The sequence below is a fragment of the Solea senegalensis genome, linkage group LG15 (assembly GCF_019176455.1).
Source record: "Solea senegalensis isolate Sse05_10M linkage group LG15, IFAPA_SoseM_1, whole genome shotgun sequence".
NCBI lineage: Eukaryota > Metazoa > Chordata > Actinopteri > Pleuronectiformes > Soleidae > Solea > Solea senegalensis.
This window is the reverse complement of record NC_058035.1, coordinates 7070818-7089048: the sequence shown is the minus strand read 5'-3', so window position 1 is coordinate 7089048 and position 18231 is coordinate 7070818. Positions and strand designations below refer to the sequence as shown.

The following is an 18231-nucleotide window of genomic DNA, read 5'->3' as shown; positions in this document are numbered from 1 at the left end:
CTTATAGGAAGCAGCACACAGTGCGTCAGGTGGTGAAAGCACTGGGCGGTTTTCTAATCGTTGACCAGGTTTGTGAAAGCACAACTCATGTGGTGTGTGGGGGCCACCGGCGGACTCTCAATATTCTGCTGGGTATTGCTCGTGGCTGCTGGGTCCTCTCTTTTGAATGGGTACGGACAGTAGTTTATTAATTTTTTAAAAAGCTATTGCATTTTATCTCAACCCTAACAATCTTTTGTTCTTATTTTTTCCTGTGTAGATCCTCTGGTGTTTGGAACAAAGGCAGTGGATTCCAGAGGAACCTTATGAACTTTCAGACCAATTTCCAGCAGCACAGGTCAGTGCCAACACTTGTCTCATATCACAACAAAAATAGTGCCAACATTGGTTTTCACTGTCATCCTTCTTGTATTTTTCTTTTTGTGCACAAGTGTTCATACAAATTAAATTTGAAAACAGAAATGGTTATATTTGCTAAAGAAATATTTAATATTTTCTTATTTTGCATGTAAATAACTGTGTCCGTTTAAATTACACATTGTTCACTCTCATAAATAAGTAGCATCAGTAAAAACAGAGCAGAGGAAGGCTTACGGAAACCTGGTCATTTTTTACTACCACTCATTCATTTCCAGTCTACTTGTTTTTCCTGAAGCACCCTGTGTGAAAAATGTGAATGTTGCTGCCTCTTCCTGAACTCGTCATGTATGAGTCACTGTCCTCTCCTGCCACTGCGAGGAAAGACACGGGGTCTTGATGCAGACAAGTGTCGACCCATTTCCTTTTGAATTTGGGTGATGGCTTTTGTTGTGACAGACAAATATTTTGTGTGTCCCTGGGGCCTTTTCTCATTCCTGCACTCTGATTGCCTCTACAGTAGGGGTGGGTGATATATTGTGCTCAAATGTGTATCACAATCTTAGGAAAATATGTTGATGACAATATTCATGATGATATTTCAAACCACAACTACAAGAAGAATGTGTTTGATTTATATGGATCAGCTACAAGATGTAGTATAAGTGCAATAAAATAATGAACTAGGCCTTGGAGGCACTCGACATCTCTTTAACAAATTGTGACTTATGAAACCCTCTGGGTTCGGTATTTGAAGTGGACAGAAACTATAACTATATCTATAACAGAATACAAGACTCTATTAGAGACAGAGACACACACATAAAGGATCAGAACATGTTTATTTTTCACCAAGTGAGGCTGTAATGCACAAAACTCAAAGGAAGGAATATTCAGAACTTTGTGAAAGAATGTCTCAGGAGGATGAAACTCCACACACACAAGAATAAATGCAGCAAAAAATAACCCTAAAAAAATAAAAAGAGCAAACGACAAAGGGGGGTAGTCAAAATTCTCTATCATTTATAATAATGTTAAATATTAACCTTGAAATCTACATATAAATTAAATAACACATTTACATACAGTATAATCTCTGGAGAAAATAAAAAAGAGAAACTTTTTTGACATTTTTACATTTACATTTTAGTTTTACAAAGCCTCTTCAAACAGTTGTTTGTCTACATTGCTGTACCATTGTCCCCTGTTTTTTTGTTTTTTTTTAAATAATACATAGCAGCTATTATCCATAACATCAATAAACAGCTTCGTAATATATAATATAATTATATCAATTAATATCCAATTGTTCTCTGATCGCTTGTGATTGGATAAATAGCAGATATGACTTGTCAGTGTCACTTATTTCACAATTTTGTTTTTCTAACCCCTTTGATTCAATTACATTCAATTATATAAACATGCACTGGTGTAAATATCATCATATCCTTTGGCTCCTTTGAGATTTTTCTTTATTCTTGGTTTTGGTTTGTGCTTGACAGAATTTTCTGTCAGTTCATAGGAGACCTGTGAAGTCAGCTGGTCTGATCATCATTGTAGTTGACTTCAGTGAGTAGCCAGAGCCTTTCCAGTAGTACCATTTGATTCCATTGAAGCGGTTTGAGTTTTGGCCTTGTTGGTAGTACATTCCATTCAAATTTGAAGGACCACAGGCATCAAACCACCAACCTAGAACATGAAAAATAAAAGATCACATTTGGGGAACATAGAACATGTGCTACATGATACATGTGCCTGTGATACAGTCCAATATTTTCAAGTATTTGCCGAAAAAAAGGGTTTTGTTTGGCGTGTTAAAAATGTCTCCTTCGCTTTTAATAGCGGTGTAGCTCTAAAAATAAATACAGTATTACAAGATTTCAATTCTCTCTTAGAGCAAGCCATCTTTCTCTTCTCTTATTATAGACTTTACAAATGCATTGTTTTTGAAGTTAGAAAGCTGATACCATGAGTTTAAGTTCATCCTTGTAAAACTAAACCTTTGAGGTGAATGAACAGTAACATCTGCTCCATTTTGAGCAAATTTTGTTGATATTTTAAAGACATGAACACACTTGGGTACTGGTTTCTGTCTGTAACCCCTCCTAAATGTTAAACATTGGACCTTAAATCTATAGTGATGTACATGTTGAACCATGTTGTAGCTCTGGTTAAATTGATTTTCATGTCATGTCGTCACATAAGGAGCAAGCAGACTTGTTTCAAAGTGGCAACACATTTTTCTGTCATAGCACGATGTCAATGCAGGCATTTCACATTTAGCTGTGTTGAATTGGATGTGACAGCGTAATTGCTACTGCTCTTACATGAGGAAGGGCTGTCGCTTATCATTGACATAATCATAAGTGAAGCCCCTGCGTGTGGGAGCTGAAACATCCTCAAGTCCAATTTCTCAATTGATTAAGAAGCCTTTGGATAAATATGACCTGGATGAACGAAAATCTGCACAGAGACCTTTTTGTTTAGGTTCACATCAGTGTGTGCTGATGTGATTGATAAACTTGGTTACTGAACCTTTAAAGTCTATTGAGCTCAGTTTTTGTTCAGGAGAAGACCCTTGACTTGTGTGTTAATAGTAAATAAAGTTAGATAAACTTTATATTCAATTTTATTTATTTTATTTTTTGGCAAATAAATTCAAACGCACTGCACTCAGTACAGAAGGTCAGTGCTAGTTACAATTGTGCATAATGTGATAATTGAGTCCCCCCCTGAGAAACACCTAATGCAAAAAAGGGTTGGGGTTTGCATTTTCATGCTTTCATGCTCACTTGGCAGACCTCAATATAGAGGGAGACAGAGTTCTGGCAGCGAAGCCGCTTTCAAGGGAACAGAGGAGGACCTCGAAGTCCTGTTCCCAGGCTATTAATGTCAGCCATTGTAGGAGCTGAATTCCCCAATGAGTTGATCAGTGATTAACTTTGAGCTAATTGTGCTCTTTGACCCCGAGACAAAATGTAGGAGAGCCCTTAAAATGCCGTTGAGGATTTTTGGGGGTAGTGCCATTGACAAGGCTTGGGTGGGTTGGGAATTGTTTGACAGTGAGTGCCCATCACAAATTGATACATGTTTTTTTATTTATAAATGTTATCCTGACAAACAAGTTATTTACAGCAAATGTGTTTCTTACCCCCTGTTGTCAGTTGCGAACATTTGCAAACACATTTGTCATTGTCTGCGTCCTTTGTACTAAAATCACTTCCTGGCTGCCCGATGCTGCTTATTTTGCCTGCTGTTCCACTGTAGCCTTTAAGGTGTATCCTGTAGAATGGAAAAGGAGAAATGAAGGAAGAGGAGGAGGAAGTTTGTGAGTGCTGTTCCTCAAAAGGCAACATTCAACTCACTGATACAGGTGTTTGGCCAGAACTTGCCTGTGGCTGCGTCTAAAATGGGTTTTGTTTATCAATTTAACGAGCTCGATTTTCTTTCTTCTTTTTTTTTCCACCCCATTATCCATACATTTTGTCGTGCTATTTCATTGCCAAATTAATTGTTCAATATTATTTATGTAGTTTGTTTTTGTTATAAGTTGCTGAGCCAACTAAGTGTTGACCAAATTGGTCATAGTTAAGTAGACTTGAATAGAGCTGTGCTAAATTGACCCATTTCAAGGTCTGTTTATCAAATCCTTTCAAAGGAAGTATCCGTTTCACGAGTGAAAACAGCACAGAGAATATACTGAATGGTTTGTTTTTCCCAGGAATTGTAGCTGTCTAAGCTGCTGCGTTAGACATCCAAGACGCTGCATGTACTTCCTAATTTCAAGTCCTGACTAAGTGCTATTAGATTTTCCTCTTTTAATAGTCTTTTAAAGCAACAACCATTGCGAATTTCTATAATGTTCTAAAACAGTAGTAGTAGGTCTGCATTTATTATCATACATTTATTATGCCTAATCTTGCCCAGAGACACTGCTAACAACCAGAATACATTCAGTGGAAAATCCCCACGAGAACTCTGTGCATCCATCACTATGGGCTCATCTTCACTGTCAATGAATTGTGGAGAATTGTCCAGATATTCATGCTGAATCTTTCCACCTCATAATCACTGTTTGAATTGACTGATTAGATGTAAGTGATGATCTATATATATATATGTTATATATATATATATTATACATCCATGCAAAATGTGCAGGATGCATTTAGCATGAAAGACATTCATTAAATGTCCACAACTGCTGAGATTTGTCAGTAACATTTGCTTTACTAAGGAAAGACATCTTTGATGTTTTCGGTGTGACGTACCTGTAATTTTGTGCCTCACTGTCCACAGAAAACTGGTCATATTGTGAAAATCCAGAGTTTCCTTCCCAGTCGCTCAGTTGGATTCTCAGTTTGTAGGATTGTTGATTTGTCAGTCGAGAGACAAATTCATTTCCTAACCAGAATTCATCTGAAGCTTCTCCGAACCCCTGAAAAGACAGACAAAATAAAAAATATTTCATCAGAATACAGAATACAGAACACATACATCGTTTTAATGAATGAGCCACTAACACACATTCACATTTTGGTTATTTTTTTAAAGAAGTAGAATTATTGTATCTCTAATTATTAATTTCAGTGTTTCATTTTGGCATGACATTGGGCAATTCATCTACTACCTGGTACTGGCAAGGCTATTTTTAGTCATTTTAATTGTAAATCATGGGCACAGATTCAGATGCATATTAAGTATGCTGTGATTGAATGTAGTACTTGAGAAATTGCATTACTTTGAGAAATAGCTAGTGGTAATCTCCCACCCAGGATCTCTGTCTGGCAGTAGTTTGTATTTTTCTTTTCAGATTATCACTTGCACAGAGTCGCCAGGTCCTTAAAGCCTGTTCAGTCATTGGTCCAATCCAGAGCTGGCCTCTGTCTTGTGTAATTTGGAATGAAATCCGTAGCCTAGGATACATTTTATTAAGGGAAGAATTTATTCTAGTGGTATAGTTTTACCTTTTTGTACTCTTGCCACGTACGGTGAAAGTCAACGCGGCCATCAAAGCGTTTTTGTAGGACTGTCCAGCCACCTCCGTCTGTCTCCATGTCACAGAAAGTCTTAGGGCACAAGATTAAAAGACTTTGTTGCGATCAATTATTCAAAATGGATGTTCTGTAAAGAATTCACGATCATTTATAATTTGACAAAGCAGTCGTATTAGACTTTAGTGAAAACAAAGTTTAAGTTCAAAGAAAAGGATGCAGGATTGAAGCCCAAGTCTTAATCACTGAAAAGTATCTCAGGAGATCACAGTATTAGCTCAAGCATGCGCATCATTAATGGACGTCTGGGTGTTTTCAGCTGTCTCTCCATCATACACCATATTGATTACTGAACTTTGTTGCCAAAAAAGCATGAACATCATTCAAGCACTATCATCATGCTTTTCAAGAAAATACAAATAAAAAAAATTTGTTTTCATTAGTTAAACCTTCAATGTGGTGTGGATATGGTGTTTTTTTGTTTGGTCTTTGTCAACAGAAACCATGTAACACTGGCACTACAGGGGTGGGAGGAATCAAGAATCATTTATCACATCAAACTGCTGAAGAGCTGAGGTTTTTGAGAAGTACAATTCACTTCTGAAACTTTTCATGGACGTCATACTCCAACCTGTTTGCAGCACTGTTGCTGTTGTCTTTGTCTCTCCTGACTCCTTTTTAAGTTTTAAGAACTTAATTGGGGCCACAAGGACCAAGGGCCGTCCTGTATGGAGTTTGCATGTTCTCCCTGTGTGTGCATGGTTTTCTCTGGGTACTCTGGTTTCCTCCCACAGTCCAAAAACATGGACAATTTGACACTTGTCCATAGGTCCAAACGTGAGAGTGAATGGTTGTCCGTTTCTGTGTGTTGGCCCAGGGCTGGATTGTCAGCTGGGATTGGCTTCAGCAGCCCCCGCAACACTCACGTGAAGGATAAAGTGGTAGACAATGTGGCAGAGACTTGTTTCTCCAACCGTTTGTGTGTATGGCTCGACCTCTGTGGTCATGACATGTGCTTTTATATTCAAAGCAATTCCCTAGTTCTAATTCTAGTTCTAGTTTAACCTTATCTGACTGCACTTCTCATCATAGGGTAAGCACTCCAAAGCTCTTCAAATTTAAAATAACAGACTCACTGTACCTTAACTTCTGTTGTGGTGTTGGGCAACGTGAGCGTATAGACTCCACTTTGAGTGTTTCCTGACTTGTAGACAGCAGCACAATCTGTGAAAGTGGAGGGAGTGTCCTGCATCATAACGGGTTTGGTGTCTGCAAAAGAGAGACAGTTTTGTTAATTTGACAGCACATAGATGCCAAGAATTCATGTGTCATCCTTTGGGAAAACATTTAAAGGTCCCTTTTAACGTTAAGGAGCGTTTATTGAAAAATAGAATACACTACCCATATCAAGTGTGTAAACTTGTTTTCTCAGCCTTTGAATTAACTGGTGAGTCACCTGGTACTGAGCCAACGGAGAGAGTGTGGATGAGGTTGTTGACGGTGTCCAGCAGCTCCTGCTGCTGATGCTGTAGGACAGTGTTGTTGGAGGAGACTTTGAGCAGCTGCTGCTCCAGCTCACCTATGAGGGAGGTCTGCTTCAGTATTAGAGTCTGAAGCTGCTCCTTATCGTCTCGAAGCATCTTCAACTCCACCTGTCGCTGCTCCTCCATCACTTCCATCTTTTTCTCCAGGTAACTGAGGATATGCAGGCAAAGCGTTAAGCGGTGCCCTTTGTTTTGCATATTGCTTCAAAACCGTGCTGTCAGATGTTCTTTTTTCTGTGATTTCACACTCTCACCTGTTTTTGTTATTCAGCTTGTTAATTTCGTTTGTTTGGACAATTAGTTCTTTTTCCAACTTGTTGGTTGACAAGGAATTCTCAAGGAGCTGCCGCTCTAGTCGAGTTGTTTGATGAATTACCTACACATAAAAGAACAATAAGTTCAACTCTCTCCCAACCGTATGAAAGATTAATATACCTGCCGTTTCACATTCCCACACTGTGACATCAAGGGTCCTTCAGTAAAAGGCTACCATTTGTTTACTCAAACAACTGTGAACAGGAAATATTCTATGGAGACACTGATACATTATCAACAGAGGAATACATTTGAATCAGCACCTTTCAGTAAAAAATGTCATGGCTTTTGTATTAGACATCATTAGAGAGGAGAGTCTAATAAACTGAGTGTAATATGCAAGTCACAGCAAATAAGAAAAGGAAAATAGAAAACAATCAACATTGCCAATGTTTATAATAATCTTAAATGACAGAACAAACACAAAGTTGATGAAAACTGAACAGCAGGCCCATGGTTGTTGTTTTTATTGCATATCATGTTGCCCAGTTTGCACTTATAGCATCAACAGTCTTTTGCAAAATGGAAAAGTACGACGGGAAAGAACATCTACAGCAGGCATACCTGTAGGGAAAACCTGTAAAATCCACGCATTTTCACTGACAGATGTATTGAACTAAACCCTGGGGTTGCAGACCTTGCCTCTAATTTCCCATTTTGGAGGAACTGAACTCAGCAAAAAGCAGGTTGTTTACATGGATCCAAGCTATGTGTCTCCAATGGAGCTGTTGATGTCTTTGAACAGACGGATGTCTGATTGTGACAAACTGATAGACCCTTTCTGTGGGAATATGAGTGTGCTAATAACAGGAAATGCTGTACAGTTGGCTCACATAAGGTCATTGACGTGTAGCCACAATAATAAACTGACACAGTCATGCCTGCTTCCCCCAGCTTATTTTTTTAACACTCTGAACCTACATTATTTCAGTCAGTGAACCAAATATTGTTGAGAAATCTTTGTTGTGCTCATATGTAGACAGGTGCAGGTGGTTTTGACTTTCGTAGTCTTGTATTGCTTAGCTAAAGCAATTGTTTTTGCACATTAGAAAAACAATCATGGCCTCACCTGTGCTTCCACGTTGGTCAGTTTCCTTGTTTGCTCGGCAGTTTGACTCAGCAGGTTTGTTCCTATTTCAATCATCGTTGCTGTGTGGTTGTGTACAGCTGTCTGTTGGATTTGAACCATGTCCTGCTTCATACTGTCCTGTATGTAGCTCTCTAGCTGCAACACAGAGGAAAGACAAATGGCTTTAGACAGATTTTTATATAAGGATCATCAATCAATGGTTTTGTAGTACAGTGCTAAGTTATAGTGTTAAGGCAGTAAGTGCAGCTTACTGTAAAATGCTATTGGTAGGTTGGACACAGAGCAGAGTTGTTTCTTGAGCAAACATGTTTTGATGTCTTTTCTTATTAGTTCAGGTACTAACACACATGTTTTTGTTCACTGACATGGGTGCATTTAATGCAGTTATCATAGCAAGTCTCTGTAATAGGGACAGCTATGCATCTTAAGAGTGCAACAAACCCAGTGTTTTTTCTTGGTGCAAAAGCATTTTTCATACAGAACAATGGTTTAATGAGTAAATATATAAATATCTAAAAAAATAAAAAAAATAAATCCAATCAATCACACCCTTTATAACACCCATGAGGTAGCCAAAGTGCTTACATAAAATAATAAAGCATACAATAAACAGAAATTAAACATACATTATAATCAATACATGTAATACTCGGCATTTTACATCCCATTTTTGGAAAAGGTTGTTGGTACAGAACTTGGTAACTTGCTTTCTACAATGTCAACATTGTAGAATAATGCACCTGACCACACCTATTTTTTTGGATTTTGACAATAATTAGTCAATATCCTTTAAAATTCGATTTCAATTGAGTTGTAATTCATTATTTGTTGCTTACAGATTATATTAATGGACACAATTTTTCAGGAAAACAACCCATCCATCCATCCTTTCAGCACTCAAGTAACTGAACTACAGTGTAGAAACATTAAACTCTGAGGAAACATTCAGATTCTCTGCTCTAAGGTAAATTGTGCAACAAATAAGCAAGAGCAAAAATTTTAGATAATTTGAAGACTTGGTTTTCGGGTGCTGGTGTCTCCATATCATTAAAAGGATAATGAGGATACATTCAAGGTCCAAACTCTGCATTCTTAGACAATATGTCTTGCCTACCACTAGCTGCAAGTACGGTTGCAATTCAACAAGGTAAGACAAGAAAATTACAACTATCTTCCAGGTGTAAAATAGGGCACATAGAGTTCTGACCTCACAAATTAAACTTTAAACCTCTGTCACAGTAATAATACAAAAGCTCAGTTAAAGTGAGGATGTCAGTGCCTCATCTTTTACAAGATTTGCTCTTATCTACCTTACAGTATTGCCAGATATAGACCAAGACCAATCATTAAGTTATTTCCTGCATGGTTCCTGAGTGGCAATCAGGTCACACGTCCCGTAAACAGGATGGAAGTGTTGAGTGAGGAGTTACATCCTTCATGACAGTACCATTTGTGTACAACTGGAACCAGCGTCACTCGCATATCTTTGCCATCTACAGTATGTTTGCATGTTATTTACTCATCAGTCAGTAATGCAACACCAAAACAGCCAGTTAGTTTTATTTTTTTCGGATGGCAACCACAACCAACAGCAGCAATTAGTGCTGATTTTGTTTGCCTTCCTTTCTCAGTGTCTTATTTGTGCATGTTATTGAATGCACACAGAGATGTGTGGTAGGTGGAAGCTTTTCATTTGACTTGTTGGCAGGATGTCCCATTGACGATCTTTTGATCTTATCAGTTGTTTACTCTGCGTGCCTCAAAGGCTTCAGTGACGAATTATTATTTTCCTCAACAAATTGTTATCCTCGGTTATTTTCAGCTGGTGCATATTCATTTTAGAAATGAAGTGACTTTATTTTAGTGGCGTTAAAGCAACTGATTCTGAGTTCTGCATTACTCTTTAGCTGGACCTCATCCTAGTTGCATACTGGACGGCAGTTGTTGACCAGTCTTGATCCACAAGTCTTCATACTGATGGGTCGCTGGGCAAGACATTTAACCCCAAGTTGCTCCTGACAGTGTGTGATAGATGTATGATAGAAAATCACTGCTCACATAACCGTCATAACCTGGTGAATCGCAAAACTGAAGCATAAAGCGGCTTTGACTGGTCATCAAGACTACAAAAGCACCATATAATTATAGATTATATGCAGTCTTCCTGCCTGGTCACCAAACTAATACAAAGACAGATCTTCTAGGGGCAGAGGAGAAATGAATGAGGCACCATTTTCCCTATTAAAGTCAGTGATCCATCAAAATGATTTCAATCATTTGATGACTGCTATTTTAAGGTTTAGAAAGTCAAATAGTGTGAAATCATATCCCGTTCTGATATTAACACTTAAATTGTGGTGAGGTTCAAAGATTTTATTTTACCTTTTTGTTATTATTTTCATCAATTTATAATAAAATAATGTATAGATTTCTGAGTTTTTGTTTCTATTATAAGAGCTTCACAGATTATGTGCAGTATAATTTGACCTTGGTGAAGATACAGTATGCGCTCCACTGAGTGGCATGGTGCACCACATTTCTCTGCCACAGGTTAACCAGGATGAAAGATTCAATAGACTTAAGACCTAAGATGTGAATGTTCATTTGGACATTAAAGACCTTTACAACAGCCTATCCTCTTTGTTGATGCAGAGTCATATTAAGGTTTTGTAATTATAATCAGTGATTATTTAATTGTGACAATCTGCATTATACTTAGACAGAGGGTATTGTATTGTGTATTGTAAGTATAATGTTCTCACAAAGTTGTGGTGTTCTTTATGGCATTATATTGAGTTTATTTTACACCTTAGCTGTGATTTTTACCTATATTTATCATCTCAAGTGCAAATTAAATAAATTAAGTCACTCCACAGAAGAACGATAGAGGAATCTTCCTCGATTCACACGAGAACTGAACAATTAATCGCAATTTTTATCAAAATCGCAATACGGCCTACTGCAATTTTCAAATCACGGGAAGCGCAATATTTCTTAAAGCCAAAATGTGTGTCAAATTACCATTTTAGATAAAGTATTCTATAAAAATACTGACCTGTACACATCATATTCTACCGACTGAAGAAAACATTTTTGTCTTATCACACAGTAATCATTTTAAACATTCAGTGAAATCACTAAAATGAGAATAATTATGTAAAAATGACCATTCCCTGTGACATCGCGAATCATATCGAAATCGCAGTCAAAATAATCACAATTAGAGATTTATTCAGAATCATTCGACCCTAATTCTCACAAAATAAAACAAAACATGCTACTCTATGTACAGATTAATCCTTGGTACCACGTAGATCTGAAACTAACGATTATTTACATAATCGATTAATCTGTCGATTATTTTCTTGATGAATCGTTTGCTCCATAAAATATCAGAAAACCTTAAAAAATCTTGATCGGTGTTCGTCATGTTCTCAAATGTTTGTTTTGTCCACAAACCAAAATTATTAACTTTTAATGATTTATTTGTTGTGCAGAGCAAATAAATTAAGAACATACTCACATTTAAGAAGCTTAAACAATTTAGTTTAAATAGCTGTCGATTCATTTAGTAATCGATTAATAATATAACACAATTAATTGTTTCAGCTCTAGTACCACGTAGCAATCAGCTATGGAACCTGTCTGTCACTATATCAAGATGTTAGCCCTCATGTTGTGAATATGGTTTTTGTTCACACATGTGAGCATTTGTTACTGAGTAGCGGCATCAAAGACGGTGCCTCTGTCTGCTCCTTTGACGTGAATCAGACCATGTTTATGTTAGGGGACAGGGACTGTGTGATCAAGCTGTGAGATGTTCTGTCTGGCTCGTTTTGTATAGTTGGGATCATTAATCACCTCCTGAAGTGGATGAAGTGAGGGAGCTGGAAAAAGAAGCTTTTATTCCTTACTTTCTTTGGCAGTAATGGCTCAGCAAGCTGAAAGGGAAAGCATGCGTCGCTCATGTGGACACCTGTGGCGAGTTTTTGTTCATCGTCAGACCCATTTTTGTACTTAATAAGAGTGCGTCTCAGACATTCTGCATCATTTAGACAAAACTGTTTTGTTAACATTAACTTCACATCTTTTGTGCAGTGAAGCCGTTTCTTCCCTTAATTTTGTGGTGTTTGTCAAGCATTTCTCTCGTCAGTGATGGAATTAGCATCATTGGAATGAGCGTAAATAACCTGCCCGTGTTAATAATCACAGATTTTATCAATTAAATCAACACTTGAACTAAGTTGTATAAACCAGGCAATGTTGTTTGAACTTTAAAGCTCTTTAACATAGAACATGTGGAATGAAGTGACAATCTCGCCACGGGCACCTATTTGGAGAATCTTCAGCACATTCTGCCACCGTCATAAAGACAGTTATTGGTGTTAGTTGTTTTAATGTGATATCATGGATATGTATCCACTATACCTTAAGCAGCCACTGCGTGTTATTCTCCATGATGATCTCGAGTTGTTCCAGCCTTTGAGCTGACTCATCGTTGTCCGTGGCTCCGTCCTTTTGAACTTGATAGTTGTAGCTGTTGCCCTGGGTTTGGCAGTTTTCCTGCTCGGGCAGCAGAAAGGTGTAGCTGCATGGACCATTTTGGATCTGGTACTGTCTCTTGCCAACTGCACTGAATCCTGCCCTCAGGCCAAGAAAGAAACAAAAAACAAACACGTCCGCATTCAGCATCTTCATAGTAGACCGTTGTTTCTGACCTGAAGATAATGTTTGCAAAATTGTATCTCCTTGGACTTTCAAGTTTATCTTAAACTCCTCTCAACGGTGGTGCATCTTTCTCCAACAGCATCCACTAACAGTTCTGTCGACGTTGTGCAGATTCCTTTTATCACCCCTCAGTTGTAGGAGGAAAAAAAGCCATCAGGAATTAGAGGTTGTGTTTTATTCTCATAGGTTACCGGTGCCAGACGGCATGTGCTCGCCCTTCATCAAGCCCACAGCCACTTGTTGGAGCTGCCCGTGGCCGCTCTGATTTTTAGCCACACCCCCACTTGTGGCCAGCCACTGTGAAGTGCAGTGAAGTGGAGATTCCTTTCAGTACACACTCACTGAACAGCACAGAGAAGCAGATGCACAAACTACACATCATTCACTATGTCCTCTACATGTTTTTTTTCCCTCTGTATTTGAACAGCCTCTCAGGATGCAGCTGTCCACGTCCAGGACACTGTGATAGTAGCCGTGTCCATCCCATTCATTGAAGAGTGTTTCCCGGGCTTATACAACAAACACTCATGTATCTTTGAACTCAAAGGGAGACGTCTTTGTTGAAATTAAGTCATTAACTCTTTCAATTCATAGTCTTACTTTACTTGTTTAAGATGTTAAATCTACTGAAATCTACATCTTTTCTTGATTCCTGAGGCTAGATTAATATAAGACTTAATTTAAAGTCTTATCTGTTCCTGGTACAGATCTGTTCCCTGACTACACAATGATGGCCTGTTTTCTGCAGTGTAGATTTAAATTATTTTATATTGAGTGCAGTTTGCAGATCCCTATGATGGTATAAAGAGCAAGTACTTGCTAGTGTTGGTGAAAGTTGTTTGATAACTGTTAAGTTTTAATTTTTTTCAGAATCGTCACTTTAAAATAGTATGCCAATCCTGAGTGGTTATAGACTTTTGTGCGTTAAATGCCTGAACAGCAAATAACTTGTTTTCTGTAGCTGAAAGAAAATGGAAAATGGAATGGAAAAGGAAATGGTTTTGAAAACAAATCACCCCTGGGATATGTATACTAGGAAAATAGGAGGCTGGTTCTGTAAAACACTCACTCTGTAAAACAATGTATCAGTCTGCAAGACCTAAATGAAAGGTTTTACCATAGTTGTAGAATCGTTCCAGTCTGGCAGAGTTTTTGCAGTGGTTTAAATCTCTCATGTCACACTGGTGAGCAGCGAGCAGGTGTGCTGTGCAGGAAGAACTTTGACATCGGAGGACGTTTTGTTCTATACTGCAGGAATGTGCCTCTCTCACGGACCCTTAGAAAATGCCTGAGTGACTTCATTCTTTACACTTATAAAAGGCTACATTTTTCATCATTTATCATTTTTTACTGGGCATAACCACACTTATGGTGTCAACTACACCATATTTTATTTTTGACAGGAAAGCCTTAGATTTTCAGTGGGATAGAAATACTGAAACAGAATTGTAGGAAGTGGGCTGAGGTAATACTTACTGTATACGGGAAATGCAACATATTTAAGGCACATTACCAAAGAGGAAAGACTTGCCGTCATTCCAAAAAAAACACTGACTTTTTCAGATGCTCATGCTGAATCACTCAAAGAAAGAAGAAGTAAATGTGTTTATACCAGCTCCTGTATTTTAGTTTGTTTAATGGTTATGCATCCATTTAATTTTTCACTAAGCCACTTCACTACATTAACCATACACTACTAAGTCAGCTTACACCTGGAGAAAACATTGTGATTCACTGAAATGTCAAGCACACAACTAGCATTTCATTATTCAGAGCCCTTAGGCCCTTAGGCTGTATTTATTCTCGTCTGGCATTGGTTGTGGGGCCGAACATACTCTCTGCAGACTCACTGTGCTCAGCAGGGCATACGTTCATACACTTAGTGGCTGCAGGGATATTGATTAAGTTGACAGAATAAGAAGGTAGTATTCCCATGTGAAAGATTAATTAAATTATTACTGGCACAATAAAATGCATCTCATTTAGGCTGCAACAGTCTCAAGAGTGTTTTTCAGAGAAAGCTTTTTCACCACTGACAGCAACACTGGCTTACAGCTAATTTAATGACTGTTATTATAGTGTACCATTCGACAGCATTTGAATATAACTTCCTCTGCACTCTAGCACTCCTGTCATGTGCAGACAGACGTGTTAATTATGGTAAATGTGCATTAAATGCAGAAGATAATGCAAAGTCTATCAAAAATGGGAAGAATTAGTAAAGAAATACACAAACCTGCATGATTGTTTCTTTACTCTTGAAGGTACAAATACAGATACTTTCCTACTTTCCAGGTCCATGTGGAATGGCTGTAAACAGCAATGTGAGATTAACAGAGTGATGTAACTCAGTGTAAAAAAAAGTCTATGTACTGAACGTGGATGGGGCATCTCTTAACGTAGCTTTCCCCACCATCATCCCGCTGTAAACTCACTCTTCTTCGGCCAGGTAACTTCCACCCAAGTTTACCTCATTCATTTGAGCAGCGCCACCATGAGGAGACATGAAATAGTGATGTCCCGTGAGTGAAACCTGCAGGGACTGTTTACTTTAGAGCACCTTTCATTTTGATTAAAATATCAATATTTTCTGTATTGTATCGATTATCCTATTCCATGACTATTTTTACCCAACCTTATTAATTATGTAATGGTAATGGTAATGCCGTCGTATTTCTCATACAATTTCCATCTCGCTAATAAAGACAACATTATAGTAACATGATATTTCCAAAGTAATATCCAGGTAATAGCTTGGTTATTTGAATTACTGTAGGCTACCATTGGTGTAATACCTTCACATCAAAATGTTTGTGAAACAAAATAGACAATTACCATATTATGAATTAGCAATTCATCCTCACTTATATTCCACACACATCTTTCCACTGTTATTACCAAGAGATTACGTAGTGATTACCATAGAAATAAAATTGGTTAAAATATGTAAAGCAAACATTACACATAGTCTTCACTGATTCCCTGTGAAGTGTAACATGTGGGTTAACTTTAACCTGACCCCGTCTCTGAACCCTCTGAACATTCTCTGGTTATTGACAAAAAGCAAAAACTTGTGTGAACATTAACAAAAGGCTAAGGCTGCAGGCCTTCAGGCTCATTTCCTGGCATTCACATTGGTCCCCCTCACTTTAGCTACTGACCCCTGCAGGTTACAGAGCAAAGCTGTAGTGAGTGTCCCACAACCATACCCACAGAGAAACAGATGCTCAGACCTGACAATACATGTTAAACAATGGCTGCTTGAGAAATGTTTTACACTTAAGAGGTGACCTTTGATACAGGAGATGTCTTAACTAAGACAAATCTCATTTATCTGTAGTTATTTTAGTTGGTGAATATAGTGCTCGACAGAAATTGCCTTAAACTGACACCCGAGGGTTAATGCAGGTTGATTATATAAATTTTCATCATGGTTCATGGCTCACATCCTTACAAATGTATCCTTATCCTACTTCAGTTTGACATTTCTGAAGTTTGTGTGATTGGCAGCTTCCTCCCTCTCCTGTTTGCTGCACTGCTGCACTGCTGGGTGGCACTGTTCACACTGTTATCACGAGCTTGCCTTATCACACAGGGCAGGTTGACATGTCACACTCGGTAAAGCAAAGGTACGTGATAAAATGAATGAGGTCTCAATCTCCCTGACTCTCCCTGAGGTTTGGGTTGTTTCCCTTTAAAAACATTTGTTTTATTTAATATATTTTCCTCACCCTTGTTGAGGGTCAGAAGGACAGAGGATGTTGCACATTGTACAGATTGTGAATATTGGCTAAAAAAAACGACGTTTATTTGGTTGGTTCGGTAATGTTGTGGATGGAAGGGTGTGAAGCAGCATGTTTGCTGCTGTTAGTTCAAGTTAAGATTTACAATAACATAGAATTATAATATATAATAATAATAAAAGAGTATTCTATTGCTGAGAGATACTAAAGAATAATACCACTTTCATGTGATGGATTTACTGGTCGATCTATGTTCCTACCCTCACCTATGGTCACATGCTGTGGGTAGTGACAGAAAGAAAGAGATTGCGGATACAAGTGGCTGTAACGGGTTTCCTCCTCGGGGTGTCTGGGCTCTTTCTTAGAGATAGGGTGAGGAGCTCGGTCACCTGAGAGGCTTGGCGCCGTGTCGAGATGAGCCAGATGAGGTGGCTTGGGCATCTGGTTAGGATGCCTCCTAGACGTCTCCCTGGTGTGGTGTTTCGGGCACGTCCCCCTAGGGAAGACCCAGGATGGATGGATGGATGGATTATATCATCTTACATTAAAGATTTTGTTATATCCTGATACAGCCAGGTTAGCTGTTCCCCTTTGTTGCTCTTTGTGCTACAGATTCAAAAGGATATCACGCAAAATGTCAAAGCATTCCTTTAAATTGTACAGAGAATGTTAATCGATAGTCATGGAATTGTTGAATATTATCATCTTCTGCATCATGATTGTCCTTTTCTGTTTTCTATATTACTCTGGCTCCAAAATAACAACGTGCATTATTATAGAGAGAGCCCCACCAGTTCCTAAAGTGATTAAGCAAGTGGCAGCAGCAAAGAGGCTCCATCTGGCTAAGATGAGAGGGGAGCGAGGGAGGAACTTGAAACATATTTTTGTATTAAAGCACCATCTGATTGGTTGTTACAACTGTGATTATAATGATACTTATAGTTAGGTTTAGATGTGTACAAGTGCAGTAACATCGTAGACATCAGTTAACAAAATGTTGACAATGCACACACTGGTGCTCTTCAACTCACCTCTGCAGTTTGAAGCCTGGACAGTTGTGCGATTAACGATCAGACAGACTGGCATTTATAGGTAGATTATTCCAATCCTGCGGCTTTGGGGTGAATGAGACAGAGAAAATCTCTGTTGGCATCTGCAGTCACTGGAGACGAGTATGAGTGTCCTCTCTGTAGGGTCCTGTACTTGTTGGTGTCCAGATGGCTGAGATCCAAGCACTTTGGTGCAGTGTGAGGAAGCGAAAGTGGAGGCAGTGAGTGGTGGAGAAGTCTTTTTTTTCTCCCTTTCCTTTCTGACCCCTTGCTCTCTGCAACATGGTGGACAAATTTCTTTCAGCATCACATGTCCAGTGCACTGTGCTCCCAGTTTAATGTCCTTGAAACCCAGTTTTAGCCAGGCAGGGGCTTGCAAGATCTTTTCCAGTATATAACTTTCACTTTCAC

General features: G+C 38.5%; 2 protein-coding genes across 5 annotated transcripts in view; one reads left to right on the top strand and one right to left on the bottom strand.

Annotated features, from left to right (window-relative positions):
- Nucleotides 1-18231, top strand: part of mcph1 (microcephalin 1) — a 28612-nt gene that overhangs the window by 8842 nt on the left and 1539 nt on the right. The window contains exons 12-14 of one of the 2 annotated variants that reach the window (XM_044046033.1): nucleotides 8-170; nucleotides 260-337; nucleotides 13215-15426. In XM_044046033.1, the coding sequence (XP_043901968.1) occupies nucleotides 8-170; nucleotides 260-337; nucleotides 13215-13331 (358 nt within the window). In that variant the 3' untranslated portion in view covers nucleotides 13332-15426. Of the gene's footprint in view, nucleotides 1-7; nucleotides 171-259; nucleotides 338-13214; nucleotides 15427-18231 lie in introns of those variants that run through there. The other variant, XM_044046032.1, reaches the window with a different exon arrangement.
- angpt2a (angiopoietin 2a) lies at nucleotides 1560-18218 on the bottom strand. Of its 3 annotated transcripts, none has more exons than XM_044046036.1 (10): nucleotides 17803-18218; nucleotides 17161-17267; nucleotides 8280-8435; nucleotides 7150-7271; nucleotides 6808-7046; nucleotides 6493-6620; nucleotides 5325-5426; nucleotides 4629-4795; nucleotides 3509-3639; nucleotides 1560-2046 (listed from the first exon to the last, which is right to left on the bottom strand). In XM_044046036.1, exons 1-10 carry the CDS (start codon nucleotides 17855-17857, stop codon nucleotides 1874-1876), a joined length of 1380 nt encoding a protein of 459 aa, XP_043901971.1. In that variant the 5' UTR covers nucleotides 17858-18218; the 3' UTR covers nucleotides 1560-1873. The 3 variants fall into 3 exon arrangements, with proteins under 3 accessions (XP_043901971.1, XP_043901970.1, XP_043901969.1); XM_044046035.1 differs by lacking the exon at nucleotides 17803-18218 and adding an exon at nucleotides 12729-12940 and having other exon boundaries at nucleotides 17161-17263; XM_044046034.1 differs by lacking the exons at nucleotides 17161-17267; nucleotides 17803-18218 and adding an exon at nucleotides 12729-13237.

Excerpts from the sequence above, each read along its gene's own strand:
- angpt2a (XM_044046034.1), bottom strand. The coding sequence starts at position 12,998 with ATGAAGATGCTGAATGCGGACGTGTTTGTTTTTTGTTTCTTTCTTGGC. Across the intron at positions 7,047-7,149 it reads AAGCTGAATAACAAAAACAG|TTACCTGGAGAAAAAGATGG; the intron begins GTGAGAGTGTGA and ends GCATATCCTCAG. Across the intron at positions 5,427-6,492 it reads ACACCACAACAGAAGTTAAG|ACTTTCTGTGACATGGAGAC; the intron begins GTACAGTGAGTC and ends TTGTGCCCTAAG.